At 42.2% G+C, this 21,562-nt stretch overlaps 1 protein-coding gene across 1 annotated transcript; it reads left to right on the top strand.

The window, feature by feature from the left end:
• Positions 1 to 658: 658 nt before the first annotated feature.
• On the top strand, positions 659 to 21,562 carry cyfip2 (cytoplasmic FMR1 interacting protein 2). Its single transcript, XM_054597202.1, is given in 31 exon segments — positions 659 to 837; positions 6,107 to 6,258; positions 6,363 to 6,452; positions 7,908 to 7,985; positions 8,701 to 8,802; positions 8,959 to 9,140; positions 9,225 to 9,321; positions 10,219 to 10,347; positions 10,445 to 10,549; positions 10,649 to 10,737; positions 10,877 to 11,114; positions 11,270 to 11,422; positions 12,054 to 12,193; positions 12,317 to 12,387; positions 12,390 to 12,463; positions 12,847 to 13,000; positions 13,177 to 13,333; positions 13,428 to 13,524; positions 13,629 to 13,705; positions 13,814 to 13,922; positions 14,028 to 14,147; positions 14,258 to 14,457; positions 14,555 to 14,642; positions 14,778 to 14,921; positions 15,068 to 15,158; positions 16,180 to 16,310; positions 18,045 to 18,117; positions 18,223 to 18,317; positions 18,477 to 18,715; positions 19,407 to 19,554; positions 19,639 to 21,562. Coding segments are annotated over 30 exon segments (3,756 nt in total). The 5' UTR covers positions 659 to 837; positions 6,107 to 6,141; the 3' UTR covers positions 19,807 to 21,562.

Raw genomic sequence — 21,562 nt, 5'->3', positions numbered from 1 at the left:
ACACACACACACACACACACACACACACACACACACACACACACTCCTTTAATATGATAATAATGTGAAAAAAAGCTAATTCTCCACAGGGACAAACACAGTACCAGTACCATGGAATTATGTGGTAAACAAACAAATGCTCAACAAACCAGAATATGTTTTATATTTTACATTCTTCAAAGTAGTTGAATGAGAAGGTGTGTCCATAGTACTGTATATAATTAAATATTTTATACCTGAATTTTCCCAAGGGGAAATATACATATTTATTGTACAGTCTTTCCCTTTAGGGGATAATATCCTGCCATATGGATCTAACTCCAATATATCCTTTACCCTTTACCCTTTACTCTATCTAATCACACACACACACACACACACACACACACACACACACACACACACACACACACACACACACACACACACACCACTCTCCTTTAATGTGAATAATAATGTGAAAAACAAGCAAATTCTCCACAGGTTCAAACACACATATATAAAAAAAACACATTTAAAACGTACTAAATAAAATGAATAGGATCAACATGTCGGGGTGGGGTGGGGGGCCCTCCACCATCAACCATCACTCGTGCTGTGACTGCCCCTTTAAGAAAATGCACTTGCAGCCATTTTCTGCTCTTTGTGTGGGGTGGATTAGCTCTGGGTAGGAGCGGGGCGAAACTAGAGCATCAATCGGCACAGAAGACGAGAAGGGGAAAAAAAAAAAAAAAAAAAAAAAAAAAAAAAGGAAACGCTCAGCAAACATTGTATCGCCGTCGCACACCGCCGCGCCGCCCGCCTCTGCTGCTCTCTGGACGGACATGCGATTTGCAGGTAAGTGTTGCAACAATGTAGCGTCGGATGGAGCCGCAGCGCCGGGGATGGACGGGGCTTGGGGATGTGCGCTGGGTGGTGATGATGGGCTGGAGACGCTGGAGGGCTGGGGTGGTTTTTCTTTTTCCTTCTTCTTCTTCCTCCCTTTCCTCCTTGCATCACTCCCGTTACTTCTCCATCCGTGCACAGATAAGATATCAACCCCGATCGGTGATAAATCGCCGCCTCGTGACCCGGATTGAATGTAGCGGTTTTTTTTTTTTTTTGTCGCGGATTATTCTGACACATGAATGGGATCCCCCAGTCCGCCGACGATGGGTGGGGTGAGGAGAGGAGAGGAGAGGGTTACTGTGGAGCAAGTGCACTTGGTGGGAGATGGATCAGGGGAGAGGCTGAGGGGGGGGTTTCTTTCTGACCTGGGTAACCATCGCTGCACAGAGCAAAGACATGTCCGCTGCGATCGGGAGGAGAGCGCATTTCACAACACCTCTCTTTCATCATGTTTCCCCTTTTTTTTTTTAATTCTCATCTCCTGTTTCGCCAATCTTGACCCATCGGCCAAGCAGGGCACACAGTGTTCATGCATTATGGAGGTTTCCACAGCCATCATGGCAGGCAGGCAGGCAGGCCCTGTAACTGGAGGCACGGATGACAGGTTCATCTACTTCCGTTTCACACAAATGTCTAAGCAATGTCCCTGTCATCCTATGCCCGAGCCTCCGTCTGATCCCGTTTGGATCCTGTGGTTATTATGTATCCGTCCAGTGACTTGGAGTAGAAACATGAACGTGCTGCTGATGCAGACTCGCTGAGTTGTAAATCTGTACGCCAACAAGCAGTGATGTAATGACATCCTGTGGAGCCTTTGCTGCTGCTAATACTGATCCATAGCAAATGATACATCCCCAGTATTCTTATTGTATAGTCCAAAATGACAAGAGCAGCAGAGATAGAGACTCGAGGCAGACATGCAATAGATGTATGTGTATGAAAGACTGAGGATGTGTAGGTTATATGTGTATGAAAGACTGAGGATGTGTAGGTTATATGTGTATGAAAGACTGAGGATGTGTAGGTTATATGTGTATGAAAGACTGAGGATGTGTAGGTTATTGCTCGCTCGTGCCATTTTGTCTTCAGGTTATCTCCCCCTCGGTGATATCACTGTAATATCTTTGTCGATGATGAATTGATTCATTGATTAGCCCATCAGTAGGAAATGATTCATCATAAATTTGAGCAAACGTGCAAAAATATTCCCTATCTCCAGGTTCCAGAATGTGAGCATTGTTACCCCTTCTCTGTTCTATGTCATTGTAAATCGTAGGTCATTTGGCTTTGTTGGTCAGACAAAGCCAGACATAAGAATACCTATGTTGAATAGACTTATTGTAAGTCGCTTTGGATAAAAGCGTCTGTAATGTAATGTAATGTAATGTAGTCTTGAGCTCTGAGATGGACATTCGATAATAAAAATAACCATTAGTGTCGGCCCTAGTAGTATCCCCATGATGTGGCTGTTGGATTTTCTTTCGTCATAGTTGAGATACCCTACCATGTTACAAGCATCAATGTAGCTATTACCTCATAAGCAGCCATAAGCAGCTGATGGTGCTGCTGCTGTTTTCTGTTAACAAATTGAGAGACAAAGACGGAAAGACCAAGGACTGTAAACATGAATAAACAACCCAACCAAAAAAAGAAAAGAGAAGTAGAGGCAAGTGCAGAGAAAACTATGATGAACAGAAACCATTTGCCTGGCACATATCATATGTTTCGGGTTTGATACTGCACGCTGTCAGTTTTGCTTTTTGTTTACCGTCCTCCCTATCTGTCAAGCTCGGTCATGTGAGCCAGGCGTATGTTTTGTTTTTTTCTCCCCCCCCTCGTTGCATATGTGTGTTATGTTCATTGTTATTTGGTTGTAAAAGGAGAGCGTGACATCATGGGGATCATGAGACGACAGCAGTTTTGCGAGGCTTGTCTCTGAAATGACAATCAATCAGTCGTTCAAAACGCCAGCCAGCGTCCTACACATGACGAGGACGCTCTGTGGACCGCACAGATGCTGCTGGAACACACATGTGACTGGTGTGGACAGTGTGTGGGTGTGGGTGTGTGTGTGTGTGTGGGTTTGTCAGTGAATGAATGAGTGCTCGCCGTAAAGATTTCTTCCACGCTGATCGGGTCTCATGTTATTGTGAGGATGAATATATATATATATATATATTACAAAGATTGCCTTTAGGGGGAGATCCCTCTGAGTGGTGTGACCCTGGAGTTGACACACTTTCTCTCTATCTGTCTTTCTCTCAGACAAGATGTATTACACACACACACGCCTCGCAGCACATACTGGTAGAGCTGTTCTTCTAAAAAATGCTGCTTCTTTGCTATTTTGGTATTTCTCCTACTCTTCCTCATTCCCCATTCTTCTTTTGAGGTGTAATATTTTGAGCACTTCCTCAAAGCCTCATGATCCTCATGGTTTAGTGCTGTCATGAGATCTGACCCAAGCTCTTCATATATAGCAGTTTTAGTTAGAATGCCAGATTGGCCAGAGGGCATTTTGCTGTGCATATTATGGATGTCCCAGTGCTTCTGTATGTGATTTCTGGGGGAAAAAGTTGTCTTGTGTGGTCTCACTTGGATGTTCCGGTGTGAAACAGGCCCACAGCTCGGTTACTAAGTGTCCAGAAGGGAATGAAGGGGCCCTTTGCTTTGTGATGATGCACACACACACACACACACACACACACACACACACACACACACACACACACACACACACACACACACACACACACACACACACACACACACACACACAGACACACCAACTGTTGAACAGCGACGGGTACAGGGTGGGAAAGTTTATTCAGCCAGCCCAGGCTTCAGTCCCCGTCTGTATTCCCAAGCACAGATGGGAGTTTAGTAGCACTGAGCGTGTTTGTCTGCCTGACAGAACCTCTTGTAGTGAGCTGCTTGTTTCATTTTCTATAAGCTGAACAGTTAAAAATAACCAGCAGAGTCTTCAAAGCATCAGAGGGTGTGAATCCAGGTTGTAAAGTCACAGCAGTGGAAAGAACAGAGGAAACGACAGTCAAAAACTTTAACATTACATAGTTGCAGCAGCACAGGGCCTAAGTCTTCATCAGAGTCTTTTGCTTTTTTGCAAAAGACTCTGATGATGTGACTAATTCTGTGTATCAAAATTAGTCACATCTTCATTTCTACCGAAAATAAATAAAAGGTTTCTGCAAATGACTACAACTCCCAGCATGTCAGTGTCAGTGTGCTACAACGAAAATAGAAAAGAAATATAGAATTTGACAATATCAATATCACTCATAATGGCAGAACAGGAGACATAACAACATATTTTTGACATAAGAATCCAGTAAGCCTCACTCTAAATAAATACATCTTATAACCGTATATATTCTGTGCCAATACACTGAAGTGTTGCTCACTAAAGTTTCATTAGAAGTTTGATGACTCAGCCATCCGTATACATTTTGGCCTCAAGACCGGTGGCTTACCTCATGCAAATATAAACTCAGTGTTTGTTAACTATGACAGTTTGATGTTACAGGAAACTCCACCCGCCTCCTTTTTCGTGTCGGCTGTGATCATGCCTATGTGAGTGGGCATGGTCAACAACAATGTGCCTCAGTGAATGTGTTGGGTAGGCGACGTGAAGTACCGTATTTCCACGCTAGCGATCAAATTGATAGGAAAAACAAGTAGAGGGATACTCTTTGTAAAGGACATACTGATAAAACACTTTGGATTTACATTTAGACATTCGTCAGCATACAGCTGTTTGATATTTACATGCGTTGACTGTCGTGTGTGTGTGTGTGTGTGTGTGTGTGTGTGTGTGTGTGTGTGTGTGTGTGTGTGTGTGTGTGTGTGTGTGTGTGTGTGTGTGTGTGTGTGTGTGTGTGTGTGTGTGTGTGTGTGTGTGTGTGTGTAAGTATCACTGTGGTTCATCTATCTGTTCATTTGATGGCATTTGTCTTCCAGGAGAAATATAATTTTTTTGGACTATGTAAGACCCCCTATGATACCAACTTTAACAGTATTGAATATAAAATGACTGCATCCATTTACAATTGTACAACTTGATGCAACACTTTACCTTCTGTTATTGAATGCTCTTGTCTTACAATGGCGAGGAGAAGAGAGACAGCCCCGTTTGCCTCTTTCCTCTTTGGCCCCTGGCCCTCTCAGCTGTAGCCGAGCTCTCTCTGGCTGTGAATATTAAGCTGATTATCGGCCCTGTCAGCCCTGTCTGCCAGGTCAGACGTAAAACACACATTACGGAGAGGCACATGATATACGGGTGGGCGCATACACACACACTGCTTTTACCCACTGCTTTGGCTGGGCTGGTGTTTTATAATGAGGATGAGGAGGAAGACAGCCCGGCAATGGCGGTACTGTTTCAAATGGGTTCAGCCATTTATTCCCAGTATGGAGGATTCTGTGTTCATATATAGCATACCACCCTATATTGAGTTTATTTCATAAAAATACATAAAGTCAGCTTGCCTGAAGCCTACTGCCTTCACAGGACAGCATATGTTGTGTTTGTCAAAATGTCAGTCTCTGCCAGACTCTCGAGGATCAATGAGCTTTCCAGGACTTTGCATTCAAGAATTATAAGCTTAAAAAAAAAAAAAGCCTCTAGTCAAATGAAAAGTAAAAAAGGAAAATGTGAGGGGCCTCTGCCCTTCATTTCCCCAGAGAGAATAGAAGAGGATACAGGTGCAGGGTTTACAGACTTCATAAGAGGAAGTGGTGTCTAGACACGTCATGAGAATATTGGGGGGGATATGTTTGAGTGAAATTCATTAACATTGCATCATCTGACTACAGTCATCCATGACCTTTTAATACCTATTGGATTTTCAACCATTTTACGGTTGCTTTTAGCTTACAGTTTAGGTGACTTTTTTAACAGGTTACTCAACGAGACTTTTATCTATTTAATCCATTCAGCCATTACTTTTAGAGAACTGTTTCAACTTCTCGGCTCACTTGCTAATTATTCATGTATTTTTAGTTTTTACATACAGTGTTTATTTGTACTGACTCAATATGTGGATATATTTATTTAACCAAATTGTATTATATATTTTATCAAATATACCACACAATCTTTCTACGTACCCGCAAGCACCTGCAGAATAACCCGCCGGAGTACAAGTACCCTTATCTCATGTCCTCGCTCTCTCGCTCTCTTCTTTCTGTCTTCTCTCAGACTGTGGTGTTGAGTGTGAGTGACGCCTCGTTACCATGACGACCCACGTGACCCTGGAGGATGCCCTGTCCAATGTGGACCTGCTGGAGGAGCTGCCCCTCCCGGACCAGCAGCCATGCATCGAGCCCCCTCCCTCCTCCATCATGTACCAGGTACACGCTCACACACACGCCGTCGCCGCCACCCGCCGTCATCCCCAAGCAGTTCAGACATTTTCAATGCACCATCTTTATCTCTTTTCTCCGTCCATCTACAGGCGAACTTTGACACCAACTTTGAAGACAGGAATGCATTCGTGACCGGCATCGCCCGTTATATAGAGCAAGCTACAGTCCACTCCAGCATGGTGAGAAATGTGCTCCAGTTTAAAAAAAAAAAAAGTCATGACTTGCCATCACAAAGTTTTGTTTTTTTTCCACATCCGATTGGTTGAATCAATATTTGCTTGTCTTGTCCTGAATAGTTGTTGTTCCCCTTTCAGTGAACACTAATCCGACTGTGGGAAGCAGCCTCACTCCCTTAAAGCGAGCCTTGTTTTTTGTGAATTGATTATCATTTGGCTCTTTTGTCAGGAGTTGGCGAGGCCTGTGCAGGGCACACACACAGACACATACGCAGGCACACACTCACATAGACACAAACCTCCCTTACACACTGGTGGATCAGGCAGGCAATGGACCAGTAAACCTCTTCCCCCTGATGGTGAATGAGTGGAGTCTGTGATTTGACTGGCAAAGAGGGGAAGTAGTGCTTTATTTAATCGGGAAGTGCTATTGAGGTTGAAGATGGTCTATTTGAGGTTACTCCTCTCTTTAGCCAGAGTAATTCTGAAATCTGTCTCACCTACTTCTGAATGAGGAGGAATGTTCCCCCTGCTAAAATATTCACCAAGCCCCATTCATCCTGAAATATGTGACTCATCTTCCCGAAATATAAAATACACGTTTCCTAGATTATATTGGTGTGAGCTGCCTAGTTTTGGAGATATCGGTCATAGAGATGTCTGCCTTCTCTTGAATATTACGGGACAATATGGCACTCCGCTCGTGATGCTCAAAGCGCCCCAAAAAAAACATTAGAAAAACTAAACAGCAATGTTTCTTTGCAGAAATCATGAAACGGTTACTCAAGATGATTGAGTCTTTAGGCGCAGACTGAAAACTCACCTCTTCAAGAAGTACTACCCTGAGTCTTCCTCGTAGCATTTATTGCATTCGTATTAGTTGTTGCACTTACTGTATTCGTATCAGTTCGCTGCACTTATTGAATTCGTATTTGTTTACTGCACTTATCCTATTCGTAGTAGTTTGTAGCACTTATTATATTCGTATTAGTCTGTTGCAATTATTGTTCTCGTAGTAATTTGCCTCTGCACTATACTTTTGCTCTGGCTTATGCTTTAAGATGCTTGTTTAAGAAAGGAGATGCACTTATGACTTCTGGTGACTAGTAGTTCTCTTGAATACCTATGTTGAATACACTTCCTGTAAGTCGCTTTGGATAAAAGCGTCTGCTAAATGACTGTAATGTAATGTAATGTAATGATTCACAGACCTTGTTGTGAGCAGTTTCTTTAAGGAACAATTTTCTTTCAAACATAGTTCCTACATTATATCCCAATATGTTTGATACTTTATAGTTTTTACAAAACAAAACAACTCACACCAAAAATATCCAGACTAACAAATAGCACTACAGGTAGGAAGAAAAATATGTGTTAGTATACGTACAATATTTCCTGCAACTGTGCATTAATAATGAATGATGTCTTTGTTTAATTTTGTCTGGATAATTTGTGCAGAATGAGATGCTGGAGGAAGGACATGAATATGCTGTGATGCTTTACACTTGGAGAAGCTGCTCCAGAGCCATTCCCCAGGTAACACACACACACACACACACACACACACACACACACACACACACACACACACACACACACACACACACACACACACACACACACACACACACACACACATACACAAAGACACACACATTTTTTCTTAATAAGGTACCTTATCTCTTACTATTTATTGTGTCTCTGTTGAAGTCTTTTCCTTTTGTGATCAGATCTTGATCAGCAGACTGAGACTAAGAAATGTTTGTAACTTGAATTTCTGTTAAAGTTTTCACACTGTGTTTGTCACACTAGAATGTTCAACCTGCAAGTACCTTATCACTTGGCACTCTGACAACGCAGACAAAGCTCATAGAAACTTGTAACCATGGCAAAGGTTTCTGAACATGAAATGTGTCTCATACCAAACCTGACGTCATTCAGTCACAGAATAAGAAGTTGAGCTGTCAGCGGATTTCCTGCACTAAAGATAAATCTGAGATCGACCTCGGTTACCTGGGTGACTTCATTATTGATCATAATATTTTTCCCCAAACTGGAAAATTGCAGCTTATACATATATGAAAACGAGATTCCTTTATTGTGGGAAAAATATGTAAGAGAGAAAAAAAAATAACCCTTCTTATCAAAACCCACAAACAAACTATAATGTTGAATGAATTAGCTGAACTAAACAAACTGTACTGCTACTGCCAAATCAAGCTGTTTGATGGCGCCCTCTTCTGTTTGCTAGGTGAAATGCAACGAGCAGCCCAACAGAGTGGAGATCTATGAGAAAACGGTGGAGGTCTTGGAACCTGAGGTCACCAAGCTCATGAAGTTCATGTACTTCCAGGTAAAACCGGCTGTCTTACAAAAAAAGCCTACAGTTGTGTTCATACAATGACACACATTTTCATTTCAGAGTTTGCATGTTTGGTGTCTTTTGGGACACAGACATTGTTTTTTAATTCTAACAATTCCCTTTGTCCTGATTTTCTTGTCTTTACAGCGAAAAGCCATAGAACGTTTCTGCAGCGAAGTGAAGCGCCTGTGTCACGCTGAGAGAAGGAAGGACTTTGTGTCTGAGGCCTACCTGCTCACTCTGGGCAAATTTATTAACATGTTTGCAGTGCTGGACGAACTGAAGAACATGAAGTGCAGCGTCAAGAATGATCACTCTGCCTACAAAAGGTAGTGATCCACGAATGAAGGATTCCTAATGTAGAATAGTTTAGTTCAAGCCAAGATTACATCGCTCTCCTTTTCTGCTTCCAGGGCTGCTCAATTCTTGAGGAAGATGGCCGACCCTCAGTCCATCCAGGAGTCCCAGAACCTCTCCATGTTTTTAGCCAACCACAACAGGATCACTCAGGTTGGTGTGCAGACTCCAGACTGTCTTTACAACATGTGGTGTAAAAATGTGTAACTATGTAAGGACATGGGAGGACTGAAGGCTTTCTAATTTAATTAACTTGACTTTTTTTTGCTCTTACCACTGTTTTAAGATGTTTCAAGGCTTTTTCAGTGTATCTTTGTGAAAGAAACGACCCGTGGTTTGTAATAATACAGACTTACAGCAACGTGCTATCCTAATACTGCAGACTTTCTCGACAAACTGAGCAGATGACTGACCTACATTTTTACTCTTCAAAGGTGACTTGACAGGTTGTGCAGTCTGAATGAAAGCGTTTTACGGGCAATTGAGCTATTAACCAAAACATTAACATCTGACCTGCTCTATGCAAACCCATTTGCTCAGATAATGAGGACAAAGAATGAAGAGAATGAGACTGGTAGTCAGATAGTTTTGTGTGTTACTGTTAAACTGGCAGATGATTTCAAACTTAAAAGTGCTAAATGCGATATTCAGAGCATTGTTATAGCAGCAAACAACTATTTTCTATTTAGAGATATAGTGAATTAATTAGAGTTTTGGGTCTTTTTTAGCCACTTGTTAGTAACTGCCTGCTTTTAAGTATCGTACACAATACCATCTACATTTAGTGTAGCACAAATTGTTGAACTTTTATTGCACACATGTGAGACAAAAACCATAAAAATGACAGAGGTGTTGTGGTGCCTGTAGAAGGATGTTATACGTTTGGTGAGCCACAAGATGTCACTGTGTTTGCTGCTTTTGAGGCTTTGAAGCTTTTGAGGCACAAATAGAAAGAAAGCCCAAAAGCCTCATAAGGCTTCATGCGGCCATCACATCTGCAGATGAATTTAAGTGAAGGTGACCTGTCGCTCTGTCTCTGTTTGCATGTAGTGCCTGCACCAGCAGTTGGAGGTGATTCCTGGCTACGAGGAGCTTCTGGCAGACATTGTCAACATCTGTGTCGACTATTATGAGAACAAGATGTATTTGACGCCCAGCGAGAAACACATGCTGCTTAAGGTACACACATCTTTTTCTGCTGCCAACCCAGAACAGTAAATAGTGTGATCTTTAGCTGGCTAAAGTGTAAAACAACCGACCTCTCTCCGTGTGTCAGGTGATGGGTTTCGGTCTGTACCTGATGGATGGGAACGTGAGTAATATCTATAAACTCGATGCCAAAAAGAGGATCAACCTGAGCAAGATTGACAAGTTCTTCAAAGTAAGGCTTTTGCTTTTTCAGCATTTCTTTTATCCAGAGTTGTGTTTGTGTGCGTGACTTGAGTGTGAGCCATTTTTCTTTTTTTACTGTATTTTTCAGCTCCAAGTGGTGCCACTATTCGGAGACATGCAGATAGAGTTGTCCCGCTACATTGAGACGAGCGCCCACTACGAAGAAAACAAGTCCAAGTAAGAGGACCTGTCTAGCCATCTATAGACATAGTGTACAGAAATGCTCTCAAGCACAAAACCAGCCATCGTTGACCATCGCGCCATCTGCTCCCGCCTACCCACCAAAAACCCTCCACCTTCTCCTTTTTGTGCCCAGGTGGACGTGCACCCAAAGCAGCATCTCGCCACAGTACAACCTGTGCGAGCAGATGGTGCAGATCAGGGAGGACCACATCCGCTTCATCTCGGAGCTGGCGCGCTACAGCAACAGCGAGGTGGTGACGGGCTCGGGCCTGGACAGCCAGAAGTCCGACGAGGAGTACCGAGAGCTGTTCGACCTCGCTCTGAGGGGTCTGCAGCTGCTGTCCAAGTGGAGCACGCACGTCATGGAAGTTGTGAGTTAGAGCGAAAGGGTCGATTGCGTTTGTGTATGGGAAAAGCGCTTGTGCAGCAGTCAATATGTGTGGGGTTTTAGGAATGAAAGGTTTTGTGGTTTTGAAATTGATCGTTGTCGGGTTGATCTATTTATAGCGCTCCCTGTCTATTTCAGTACTCTTGGAAGCTGGTCCATCCCACGGATAAATTCTGTAACAAGGACTGTCCAGGCACAGCGGAGGAGTATGAACGAGCCACGCGATACAATTACACCAGTGAGGAGAAATTCGCCCTGGTGGAGGTCATTGCCATGATCAAAGGGCTGCAGGTAAAACACTGGCGACCTTGACGGGTGTCGAGTAGCTTTATTATTGATGCATTCATCAGCTGATTGTCAAAAGAAATGTTCTCTGCACATACATGAGAAGCTATGCATCAAACATCTCTGATGTCATTTATTGTTCACCTTAAATAAATAGTTTGACATTTTGGGAAATGCACTTATTTTCTTTTTAGCTCAGGGTTAAATGAGAAGATCAAAAGCACACTTATGTGTGTCTGTTGAATATGAAGCAAGAGCTGGAAGCTGGAAAACTTAGGGGGCAAAGACTTAGCCTGGCTGTATCTATTCTTAGATACCAGTGAGGGAGAAGGAGTTCATTTAATAAAGGTATGTATATGTAAGCATTTTGTCTAGGTAATGAAACCTTTCTTGATAACCACGAGACACAAATTATTATTCAGAGCTGAGTGGTTTTATGTCTTAAAACACTGTCTGGAGAGCGTCTTTAATGGCTATATATAAGTATTGAGTATTGGACTTCTTATCTTACTCTCTGCAGAAAAATTCAATGAGTGCACCTCCCAAAATGTCAAATCATAGTAATACTGAGTTGATGGTCAGTAGCCCTTGTGACCAAGATGATGATGATCTCGGTGCTGTGTAATGAACTGTGTAGGTTCTGATGGGCCGAATGGAGTCCGTGTTCAACCAGGCCATCAGGAATACCATCTACGCAGCGCTGCAGGACTTTGCCCAGATGACCCTCAGAGAGCCTCTGCGCCAGGCTGTACGCAAGAAGAAGAACGTCCTCATTAGGTACATGCACATACATAATGATGATCTGATCAAATGCACATTATACTTTATCTCATGGCTCTTGTGTTTATTTATTCTTAAAGACCTAAAGCACTTCTATAACCCGTTTTTCTTTGTCTGTAGTGTTCTTCAGGCCATTCGTAAGACTGTGTGTGACTGGGATGGGGTGAGGGAACCCCCAAATGACCCCTGCCTGAGGGGGAGAAGGACCCAAAAGGTGGATTTGACATCAAAGTGCCCCGCAGAGCTGTAGGACCCTCCAGCACACAGGTGAGACATGAAATAGATCATGGTGCTTTGGGAAATAAGCCAAAACGGAATGCTGTTGGTACTGACTGTACACAAAATGTTTCACTGAAAACGTTTACCGTCTGAACTGGTATACTAGAATCACAGTAGCTATAACGTTCACATATCTTCTGACTTACTCAATTTTTCTGTTCAAGGCTTTTATTCTGAAGGGTAAAATCATTCCCACATTCCTTTTTCTCCAAAAATAGTGCAAATTCTTCTCTTGAATCAGCTCCATATTACATGCTAAATATAATCAAATCCATGTTTAATAACGTGGTGGCAATTCATTAACAGTGAGAACCCTGAAACGGGCTGTCAGTAATGTCTTTTGTCTTTCTACCCTTGTGTTCCCGCTGCAGCTGTACATGGTGCGCACCATGCTGGAATCATTGATAGCAGATAAGAGTGGGTCTAAGAAGACGCTCCGCAGCAGTCTGGATGGACCCATAGTGGTGGCCATTGAAGACTTCCACAAACATTCCTTCTTCTTCACACACCTGCTCAACTTCAGTGGTGAGAATAAACTCAAAGAGTAGATTGCATAGTATCGTATAACAAACAAGGCCATAAAGACAGATTCTATTTATGCAGCTCTTGTAAAAAAAATAAACCTGTTGTGTTACACCTGTGGACATTTGAACTAATTCTTTCCTCCTGCTCTCCCTGCTTGTGTCCTTTCCTCCGCCCAGAGGCCCTGCAGCAGTGCTGTGATCTGTCCCAGCTGTGGTTCAGAGAGTTCTTCCTGGAGCTGACCATGGGTCGCAGGATCCAGTTCCCCATTGAGATGTCCATGCCCTGGATCCTTACCGACCACATCCTGGAGACCAAGGAGCCCTCCATGATGGAGTAAGACAAAACTCCCAATTAACACGCTCGCGTTATGTTTTGTGCCTTGAGAAAAAACGGACTGTGTTATAACCAACCATTCTCCCTCCTCCAGATATGTGCTGTATCCGCTAGACTTGTACAACGACAGCGGCTACTACGCTCTCACCAAGTTCAAGAAGCAGTTCCTTTATGATGAAATCGAGGCCGAGGTACGATCTTAAGGCCATCGTTTGAATAAAAGTAAAATTCAAATGCAGTAATCTTGACATCAGTGTGTAAAACAGCACCTTCATTGTGTTTCTTATGCTCTCAGGTAAACCTCTGCTTTGACCAGTTTGTCTACAAGTTAGCAGATCAGATATTTGCCTACTACAAAGCGATGGCTGGGAGGTACAGTATAAGAAGTTACTTCCTCTCTCTACGTTTGGAATTATTGGAAAATATTGTAGCAGTCCTCAAAAACGTCATCTAATGAATCATATGCTACGTGTTTCACAGCGTCCTCCTAGACAAGCGCTTCAGAGCAGAGTGTAAAAACTATGGCGTGATCATCCCGTACCCGCCTTCAAACCGCTACGAGACGCTGCTCAAACAGAGACACGTGCAGGTACTGGAAACAGTCCTCTATCGCTCATGTAGCAATACATTTTTGGCAATGTATTTGTGTATTCTACTGTATCTTCTTAACCATTCTTCCTCCTGTTTCTTGCAGCTGCTAGGTCGCTCTATCGACCTGAATCGTCTGATCACCCAGAGGATCTCGGCAGCGATGTACAAGTCCCTTGACCATGCCATCAGCCGCTTTGAGAGCGAGGACCTCACTTCCATAGTGGTGAGATGATATATACCATCCAGGTCTCACTAATAAATCTGAGCTTTCCCCCTTCATATCCTCATCAAACGCTGTGCTCTCATACAAACCCTGTATCCCTCCTCCAACAGGAGCTGGAGTGGCTGCTGGAGATCAACAGACTGACCCATCGGCTCTTGTGCAAGCACATGACCCTGGACAGCTTCGACGCCATGTTCCGCGAGGCCAACCACAACGTCTCCGCTCCCTACGGGCGAATCACCCTCCACGTCTTCTGGGAGCTCAACTTCGATTTCCTGCCCAACTACTGCTACAACGGATCCACAAACCGGTCAGTTTGTCTGTGTTTGTTCGCAGAGATACATTTTATTTAATACCTTTATTTTTATTTTTTCTCCTTTGGGTTTTAAACATGGCTTTCTCCACAGCTTTGTACGTACAGCCATTCCCTTCACCCAGGAGCCTCAAAGAGACAAGCCAGCTAACGTGCAGCCTTACTACCTGTATGGGTCCAAGGTATGGCGCCACTGATGACTTGAATATGATATTGCAGTAAAGATTCTTGAATTTGTATGTGTAAAGGAAACCCGTCTTCTTACTGTTCCAGATTAACATGGCTTCTGTTCCTCTTGTTTCTTCCTCTCTTCTCAGCCTCTGAACATTGCCTACTCCCACATATACAGCTCCTACAGGAACTTTGTCGGCCCGCCCCACTTCAAGACCATCTGCCGTCTCCTTGGTTACCAAGGCATTGCTGTAGTGATGGAGGAGCTGCTCAAGATTGTCAAGAGCCTGGTATTTATCTTCATTTTCTATTACACCCCTAAAAACATGTTTCCTTCCTGAGTTTGCTGGATTCTTACAGTGATCTTTTTTTTCTCTTTGTGCCCTCTCTTCCCTTTGCTTGCTGTGTTCTATCTATCTTCCGTGTCACTTTGCAGTTACAAGGTACCATCCTGCAGTATGTGAAAACCCTGATAGAAGTCATGCCCAAGATCTGCCGCCTACCGCGCCACGAGTATGGCTCTCCAGGTGAGCTCAGAGTCTCCACTGTTAGGGTGAATAAAGTGCATGTGGGGTTATCTCGGTTTATGACATCAGTTTTTACTCTGTTAATTACTATTAAATGCATAGTAGTGTGGTGAATATATTGAAGACAGAAACGCATCAGGTCATTTATCTGAAACCGGACCACACTTGAGTCAGATTATTATTAATGGCTAATTGGGTCTTTTTTGGTCATTTATTTTATGCTACAGTCGGTACTTCACTTCCACGCATTCCCATTTCAATACTAGCTCAGTGCTCCGTCCTTGCCAACCACTCGCAAATTTTGTGCACATGCTACCCTCTTTGAGCTTAGTCAGGACATGGAGCCATTACTGAAATAAAAGATTACTTGGAGCCGCAGTTAAATATTTGCAGCACAGAGCCAGCAGTAGAAAATGCTGACAACATATAAACCACTACATCAACAACAATCAAACAGCCAGCACTGTAAAGCAGTTAAAAGTCGGGGGAAATAGCAACTCTGCTACAATGGTAATCAAGTTTGGCATAGGTGGTATATTTTGATAAAGATACATCATATAGATCAAGAGTTATAATCTATTTGTCAACAGAAATGCTATAAAATTCAAATCAGGCACACAGAAGTGTCCTATTTAAAAGAATAAAAGATGCTCCACTTCTCTTCCTACTTATTTTGCATCTCGGTGTATTTCCTCACCTGCCTCTGCGCATCTTGGCCGGAGCTCTGCATGTGCAGATTAGAGGCAAGTCAGATGGGATATCCATATGAGGAGGGCTCAGTAATCTGTAGATTACTGATGTTCTGTACCTGACGTCCTGCCTGTGATCTCACTGTCAGCAGTTAATGATCTTCCCGCCCTCGGGCCTGATGCTCGGACCAAATGTGGGTCAGGGTAGACCTGCTGACTTCTCATAGATTCATCCTGGTAGCAAATAATGATGTCTTAGTGGTCGCTTGCTGCTTGGCTGCACGTTTGACTGTTAACAATGTGTCATGGCTGTTCCATTTCTGCCATTCCAGGTATCTTGGAGTTCTTCCACCATCAGCTCAAGGATATCATTGAGTATGCTGAGCTGAAGACAGATGTCTTCCAGAGCTTAAGGGAGGTGGGGAATGCCATCCTTTTCTGCCTGCTCATCGAGCAAGCTCTGGTAGGACATTTCCCTTCTTACAATATATGTATATCACCGTATGAAACCCCTGACCCTATCGTCCTTTTCTTTTTACTTTATTTTTTTACAGGTTATTTATGTATCATTATTCCTTGCCATATTAGCTGTCCCCACTTTATTCCACTGTTTTCCCAGCCTTTCTAGTGTTAATTCCCTACTGTGGTCCCGGAGCAGGCTCAGTGCTCAGGGTCCACTAATCTGTAGCTGTCTTGACTGCCATGTGTGTGTGTGGGTGACCAATAACCTGGGTGCCTGGAGGTTTCTGCCCTCCAATTTCCGATGTTGATTCACATCCTAAATCAACTGAGATGGACAGAAACTATCAGGCCCCCAGTCCTTGTTGCCCCGAGTATGTTTGATCTTTGATGTTTTTTTTTCTGAAATGCAACTCTATTTTTCATTACACGCTGGCAACTACCACAGGTGGTAAGGATTTAGGTTTTATCTTTAAATAACACGGAATTGGAATGTCTTTTTTATCTTCTATCTCTTGTTGGTTTGGGCTGCTGTGTTTCTGTTTCTTCTTCTTCTTCTACCATGTTAGTTTGGCACAAACGGTTTCACCTCCAACCAGCCATGGAAGCATATAGACATTTTGACTCTCCTTGTATTTTGACCAAAGATTTAGTGAAAATACTATTTTGAAAGGAAAGGAAGTGTATGTATATGTTTAAAAAAAAAAAAAAAAAAAAAAAAAAAAAAAAAAAAAAAAAAAAAAAAAAAAAAAAAAAAAAAAAAAAAAGAAACCAAACATCTGGCTGCTGTAGTATAGAATCTTTTGTGCCCTTCCATGGAAGAGGTGATAATATGTTTCTTGCCAGTTTCTTGATACAGTCTTGTGATCAACTCTGCACTTCTTCCTCTGTACTCTCTTCTGGTTCTGGGTGCTTGTGATGTCTGACTGCACTAACCTGCGTGTGTATTGGGTGTTTGTGCGTATGTTGGTTTGGATTACCTTAAGTGTGTGTGTGTGTGTGTGTGTGTGTGTGTGTGTGTGTGTGTGTGTGTGTGTGTGTGTGTGTGTGTGTGTGTGTGTGTGTGTGTGTGTGTGTGTGTGTGTGTGTGTGTGTGTGTGTGTGTGTGTGTGTGTGTGTGTGTGCGTGTGCGTGTTACTTTTCTTTTTTATCTTTGCATGGCTCTTTTTTTCATTCGTCACCCTTTTGATTCCAAGATAGTTTCAGGGTGCCGCTTCTCTGCATTTAGTTTGATTTATAGCATGTTCTCGTCACTAACTAACTGTCACCATGACAACCACCTAGATAATTAAGAATGACCTCACATGGCTAGAATACCACTAACACACTGACATTTTACCCAAAAGTGTTAAAGTTCATTAAGATGTATGTAAACTTGATCTCTTGCTGCTAAAACATATTAGATGGGATGTTGTGACAAATGTATAATCCTGCTGTCACCATGGCTTGATTAACATACACACACTCATTCATCATGTCTCATCTCTGCATAATAAGATGAAGATAGTGTTGAGAAATCTGTCAGAAGATGGAGCTCATGGCAGTGTACTTCTGTCAAGCTATTATTCTTTAGTTAGAACATTTTGAGTTAAGAAATTCAGTTTGGAGTATTTGGGGGGGGTTATTTAAAATCAACATTGCTTTATGGTTACCTGCATGCTCTAGGGGTGTCCATAAAGCAAAGTGGGTGGTGTTCTTTGAATTAAAATGACCATCACGTGTTGTTCTTAAATCTTAGTCCCAGGAGGAAGTGTGTGACCTGCTTCATGCCGCCCCCTTCCAGAACATTCTGCCCAGAGTCTACATCAAAGGTATACAAAAGGGTTGAAAGCACTAAATGCAAGGCAGATGGGTAAAAAACAGCAACAAAAAACGAATTGATTTATGTCCCTCCTTGTGTTTGTGTGTTTATATAGAGGGAGAGCGTCTGGAGGTGAGGATGAAAAGGCTGGAAGCCAAGTACGCCCCTCTCCACCTTGTGCCTCTAATTGAGAGGTTGGGAACCCCACAGGTGAGTTCATCACTCTTTCTTTAAGAAGGCAGACAGACGGGGACAAACAGGGACAAACGACAAAAGAGTATTTTGTATAAAACTTGATGAACTGTTTCACCCTTAACATTTCAATACTAACAATGATAATGAGTTATCGCGGCTGTTCTTTTTAACCAGCAAATTGCCATTGCCCGTGAGGGGGACCTTCTGACCAAAGAGCGTCTGTGCTGCGGCCTTTCCATGTTCGAAGTCATCCTGACGCGCATCCGCAGCTTCCTGCAGGACGGTGTGTGGCGCGGGCCTCCGCCCACCAACGGCGTGATGCATGTTGACGAGTGTATGGAGTTCCACCGCCTGTGGAGCGCCATGCAGTTTGTCTACTGCATCCCTGTGGGCACCCACGAGTTCACAGCGGAGTAAGTGGCACCTGGCTGGTTTGGTTTGGAGTGCATTTGTATATTTGTGTGTCTTTTTCAGCTATCAACCACATCTGCAGCAAAACATGATGCATGTTGGTTTGTCAATATGTAATACCATGAGTCTGTTTAAAAAAAAAAAAAAAAAAAAATGGAGGAAATTGTGGAGCTTTCTTTTTTGTATGTTTGAGTGTTTGAATTGTTTATTCTGGGGAAATGGCTGAAATATGGCAAAAGTTTTTATTCAAAACTTATGTGGAAAAGTTGATATGTATAGAAAGAGAAGATGTCATAAAGCTTAAGGGAAACTTTTTCAGTACACCTTGATGTTCCTTCTGCTCTTTCTGCTTTAGGCAAATAATTCATCATACTGCCACTTATGACATGGCTCTACTTCAGAAAGAGAAAAAATAAATAAAATAAAAAAGAGTGGAGTTACATTTTATTTCACATTGTTTCCATCTTCTCTGTCACCATCAGCAGCTGATAAAAACACTTTTAGTTTGACTTCAGAAGAGATGAGATACTGTTGCACAATTAATATTGTAGTCTTGTCACAACTTCTTGCCTACATTTTAGTTGATGGAAATGTGCACAAAATTGCATTTGCTTTTGCTGACACCTTAAATTTTTTAAATGTTTCACGTTAATGGTAAAACAACTCATGTATCATACGTGCTTTGCCTTCCAGGCAGTGCTTCGGCGATGGGCTGAACTGGGCCGGCTGTGCCATCATTGTGCTGTTGGGACAGCAGCGTCGTTTTGACCTCTTTGACTTCTGCTACCATCTGCTCAAAGTCCAAAGGCAGGACGGCAAGGATGAGATCATCAAGAATGTGGTGGGTAAACGTCTATCCACTACATTTGCTCACACCTCTTAATATTGTCCGACTTATTCCTCTTTCTTTTCGTTTTTCTTTCAGCCCCTAAAGAAGATGGCAGACCGCATTAGGAAGTACCAGATCCTCAACAATGAGATCTTTGCCATTCTCAACAAGTACATGAAGGCAGTGGAGACGGACAGTTCCACTGTGGAACACGTTCGTTGTTTCCAGCCTCCTATACACCAATCCCTGGCTACCACCTGTTGAAATAGACCCTCCACACACACGCACACACACAACACATAGCTGTGAAACAAATTTCTGCCTCTCCCTGGTCTCGTAGAGGTGTAGATTACCACGCTGGCTCTACTCTTTAAGAATCCAAAGACAGATCCTCTCAAACTGTTCCTCTATCTAACATGTAGCTGTCTTTGAATCCTGGAAGCATTAACCCTCAGAAGTGGACCAGGCCAGAGGCGGAAATGTATATTCACACCTTTCCTTTCTTTTATTTCACTATCTGTGTGGCTCTCCCTCAGACTCATGCATGCCTCCTCTTATTCCTTCTGCTGCACACCTGTGGATCAGACCACTGACACAAATGCCAAAAGAGTATCTCTATCACATGATCTGAAGCCACTTGTTTCAAGTCCCGGCCGCTAGGACTAATCAATGCCTTTCAGACTTTTAAATCGAGAGCTGAGACAAAAGTAAATCTAACAATGTTTAAAATAAAAGACTAAATAATTAGCTAATTTTCTAAGTTATATAAAGATCTTTAACATGGTGCTCTTAAGTGCTACTACAGCTACTAATCATACTAGCGCAGGCATCAGTACACCCTGTGCTACCATTATGCGTGTCCTCTATTATGACCCAAACCTGTTTATCGTGATGCATTGCAATCTCTTCACTCATTTGTATGATAATCTGGTTTGCCCTTGTTCATGATCCACAGTGTCTATCATCATGATGCATTTAAATACCTCTTCACCTGCTTGCTTTCAAAGGAATGAAGGTACATTGCATTCTTGATTTGCTTTCATTTACCAATCTGGTTTTCTTGCTTCCTCCTGACACATTTTAATTCTGTACAAGTTCCGCTGTAAATTTCACTGTTGAACTTAGTGAAGTGTTGAGTGTTGTAATTGTTTTTGTTTTTAATTATTAATATTTTAATTTACACATCTGTGATATACTTGCCTCTCTACTACTGGCTGGAAACCTCATCAACTGTATTTTTTTTTTTCTATCTTTTGTCTGTCCGAAAGATTTTTTATATTCTGTACATGAATACAGTGATATTATTTACAATTTAGGAAAGAAACATCTTCATCTGGGTAAATGTGTTGGCTTTTTCAAGAGTAAAAAAAAAAATACAAAACAAGATTAGAAAATACCTCTAGGTTGTATAAAGACAGTGCTGTACTAGATTAACCTGTTCTGAGTGTGAATGGATAATGTTGGTCTAGCAGACGTATGAAATACTCTGCACATAAATGAAAAAAAAAACATAACTAAAGTGTCAGTTATAATTAAAGGGCAGTTTCTTAAATATAGTCAGTATTTACTATTGCTGGACTTTTGCTTTAGATTTAGCAGTGTTATCAAAATATGCAAAATTTGTCCCTATTATTTTTCATATGAAGGAAAACAAATGAGTTATTAAGAAGTTACCCTCCCCAAACTGCCCTGTGATCTTTTTCTGCTCTGTTTTGAATGAACAAACTTTCTTTTGTAACTCAAGTGTCTTTTTATCATATTTATTCAACTCCGACGTATTGTTCATTTAAAGGTTAATCTAGTTCAAAAATGAAGGTACCAATGTATCATCTCAAAACCTTAGCATGGCAAGTGTAATTTATTGTCATCAATGGCTCCATTTGTGACATGAGGCTTTGTTTATGATATTGTTGTACAAGTGACCATGTTTTGAAGTACAAAAAAGTGGACAAAAAAAGAATATAAACTGTACAACAATGTTCCTGTAAAGGATTTGAAATTCTGTTGTATTTCCATGAAA

The sequence above is a fragment of the Anoplopoma fimbria genome, chromosome 4 (genome assembly GCF_027596085.1).
Source record: "Anoplopoma fimbria isolate UVic2021 breed Golden Eagle Sablefish chromosome 4, Afim_UVic_2022, whole genome shotgun sequence".
In the NCBI taxonomy this organism is placed as follows: Eukaryota; Metazoa; Chordata; class Actinopteri; order Perciformes; family Anoplopomatidae; genus Anoplopoma; species Anoplopoma fimbria.
Note: the sequence above shows the minus strand (reverse complement) of the source record. Positions and strands in the feature narration are given on the sequence as shown.